The sequence below is a fragment of the Hordeum vulgare genome, chromosome 2H (assembly GCF_904849725.1).
Source record: "Hordeum vulgare subsp. vulgare chromosome 2H, MorexV3_pseudomolecules_assembly, whole genome shotgun sequence".
NCBI classification, from domain to species: domain Eukaryota; kingdom Viridiplantae; phylum Streptophyta; class Magnoliopsida; order Poales; family Poaceae; genus Hordeum; species Hordeum vulgare.
Genome location: NC_058519.1, coordinates 409,190,777 through 409,193,850, shown reverse-complemented (window position 1 = coordinate 409,193,850; position 3,074 = coordinate 409,190,777). Strand labels below are relative to the sequence as shown.

The 3,074-nt window shown below is 50.4% G+C and overlaps 1 protein-coding gene across 1 annotated transcript; it reads right to left on the bottom strand.

The window, feature by feature from the left end:
• Positions 1-344: 344 nt before the first annotated feature.
• Positions 345-2,324, bottom strand: LOC123430169 (7-deoxyloganetin glucosyltransferase-like). Its single transcript, XM_045114066.1, has 2 exons — positions 1,745-2,324; positions 345-1,605 (listed from the first exon to the last, which is right to left on the bottom strand). The coding sequence occupies exons 1-2, from the start codon at positions 2,256-2,258 to the stop codon at positions 638-640; spliced, it is 1,482 nt and encodes a 493-aa protein (XP_044970001.1). The 5' UTR covers positions 2,259-2,324; the 3' UTR covers positions 345-637.
• Between the last annotated feature and the right edge of the window lie 750 nt (positions 2,325-3,074).

The following is a 3,074-nucleotide window of genomic DNA, read 5'->3' as shown; positions in this document are numbered from 1 at the left end:
TTTTAATAAATCGGTGCTAGTGAATAATATTGTAAGAAATATCTCCTACGAATCTAGTTGGTTTTATTACATTCATACGAGCAAATCAGAATACATATGGTGTTATATATTTTATGATGTTTTAGATCCATTTTAGAAATTTCGCCACACTAAGAAAAGCATTCGTCCTCCGCCACTATTTTATTTGAGTCGTCATCCTCCGCCACTTCGTCGACTACAACTTTCCTATGGGCTTATTAGGCCCCTCTCATTTTGCTCCAAAGTTTGATCATGAATTTGAACTTAGAAAATGTAAATTATATTTCATAATAATTATATCATGGGAATCAAATACAAATCCATCAATATAGTTTTCATAGCATATGCTTTAGACTTTTTAAGTCAAATAAATTATCAAAATTTCACTCAAAACATAATGGAGCCTAATAAGCCTGAACGGAGGGAGTACAAAGGAAAGCACCATTTTTCAATTTTAGGCCCCATTTTGGAGTTCGCACCGGGGCCTCAATTTTCTGCACACGGCCCTATGGATAGACGTTGGACTCCCAACATGCACATGCATGTTGAAATTCGCTTTGGGTTTGTTCACTGAAATGAAATCCCCTCCACCTCCATGGCTCCACCCTTAACATACGTATTACTTAGGCCCACCATCTTTGTTGTTGAAGTTGGCGAGGAGCACGTCACGGATGACCGTGTTGAGGTTGACCACCGCGGATCCACCAGGAAGCGTGGCTCTAACCGCACTCTCCTTCCATTCCGCCGCACGCCTCCTCATGTCCAGCCCCTTCTCCCCTTGCATGACCTCACGTATCATCGCCGCCAGGACCTCCCGCTTCACCTCGCCGTCGATCTCCATCCCGTTCCCCCACTCCGTGCACTTGTACCTGCAGTTGGTCTGCTGCTCCGCGAAGAAGGGCCAGCTGAGCATAGGCACGCCATTAGAGATGCTCTCCAGCGTCGAGTTCCACCCGGAGTGCGTCAGGAAGACTCCCACGGCCTTATGCGCGAGGACCTTCTCCTGCGAGCACCACGTGGTGAGCATGGCACGGCCGTCGATGGAGGCCATGAAATCCGGCGGCAGCACGGCCGTGTCGCCCTTGACGAGGTCTGGCCGGATGTTCCATATGAAAGGGTAGCCGCTGTTGGCCAGCCCCCACGCGAACTCCAGGAGCTGCTCGTTCGTCATCACGGTGATGCTTCCGTAGTTGACGTACACCACGGAGCTGGCGCCGTGGCCGTCGAGCCAGTCAAGGAGGCCGTCCTGCTCCTTCCAAAGGTTGGAGCCAAGGGCGTCGAGCGAGGTGCCGTCGGGGACGGCGTGGTGGGCGTGGAGGAGCAGCGGCCCGACGGTGTAGAGGGGCGGGAGGATGGCGCGCATGGCGTCCAGGACTGGGCGCTCCAGCTCATCGAACGTGTTGATCATGACGGCGGTGGGGAGCGAGAGGCGCCCGCCCTCGTGCACGAAGAAGTTGAGCATTATGTCGCCGCGGTCAGTGGTGCGCATGAAGGACGGGAAGTCCCGCAGCCTCATGTCCTCGCACATGCCGCGCACGCCCTGCACCACCGTGTCCAGGTGTGCCTTGTCCGTGAGCTGGGCCTCGTCTGCACGCAACCAAACCACCCTTGTTACACTACACCCTAATTTAGTTCTCTCTAACTACAATTATTTAGAAATAAGGGAGTAGGTACGATCTAGAGTACATACAGTATATACGAGCTAGTAGTAGTAGCAGTAGAGTACCTTTGAAAGGCACGAAACCCCACTCAATGAGCTGCGGGTAGTGGCGGTAGCCCATGAACCCGCACGCGCTGGCCGTCCACAAGGCCGCGCAGGGCACGCCAATCTCCTTGGCAGCGTCATAACCGAACGACATGACGCCGTCGACGACAAGGCAGGTGACCGGCGGCACCCCGGAGCCTGGTTCGTTGAGCTTGGCAAGAAGGGCCAGGAGGTGGGGGAGGCAGGTGGTCATGGTGGAGTTGCAGAGCGCGGGGACGTCCTGCGTGGCGTCGGCGTCGGACGACGGCAGCCCGTCCGGTATGGCGGCGAAGCGGAAGCCCGGGACGCCGTCGAGCGCCCCCGCCCCGCGCGAGCGGAGCAGGCGGCGGTGATTGAACTCGGTGTTGACGAAGGTGACGTGGAAGCCTCGGGCGTGGAGCAGCTTGGCCATCTTCATCATGGGCGTGACGTGGCCCTGCGCCGGGTACGGGATCATCACGGCATGCGGCTTCTCATGGCAGGCCTCCGACCCCATGCCGCCTCAGCTACGTACTGTTGCGCGTGTTGGGAGTGTCTTGTAGAATGTTGTGCGGCGTCTGTGCAGCTAGTGCGTATGTAGTATGGCGTGTGCAAGCTATCGTATATATAGTGAGCTGATCGGCGACGTGAAGTATTCGAGCTTGACCTCAAATGCGTCCGCATAAACAGTAAACTTAAAAAATATTCAAAATAAAAATAAAGTTTCTAAGAGGAATTTTGTTTTAAATGCTTGTAAATATTCATCATGAGATCACATTCCAGAAATGTGTGAAAGAAAAATAAAACGATGCTCTAATAATGCTACTTTCGAAAGCATTCTGAAATACTATTTTTTTTTCATGCCTTACACAAATGTGTTTCATGTTAAAAATTTACAAGCATTTAATTTTTCTTTTCAAAGTTCATAAAAAAATCAAAACTTTCTGAAAATGTTTTTATTTTTTTTATTTTACTGTTTACGCGGGTGGAGTTGAGCTCTAGCTCAAATGTGTACTTTCCGCTGATCCGAGGTTACTTTTCCATCATTTTTTATTTTTGCTAATGAACTGATCCGAGGTTACTGGGTATGTTCAGAAGATGCGTTTTAGCCTGGGTTTGTTGGGCATGGCCGGGATCCGAAGATTCTCTCTTTCATTTTTGAGAAGATGCGTTCTGCTTGGATTTGTCGCATGCGACGACGACTTTCTTCACTTGCATCTCTGCAAGTGGTTATGGAAAATACCAGTAATGCTAATCATTAAGATTACTATAAGAAGAGAGTATAATTGACAACTAAACAGTTTTAATGTACATAATACCTCTGGTAGTTGCG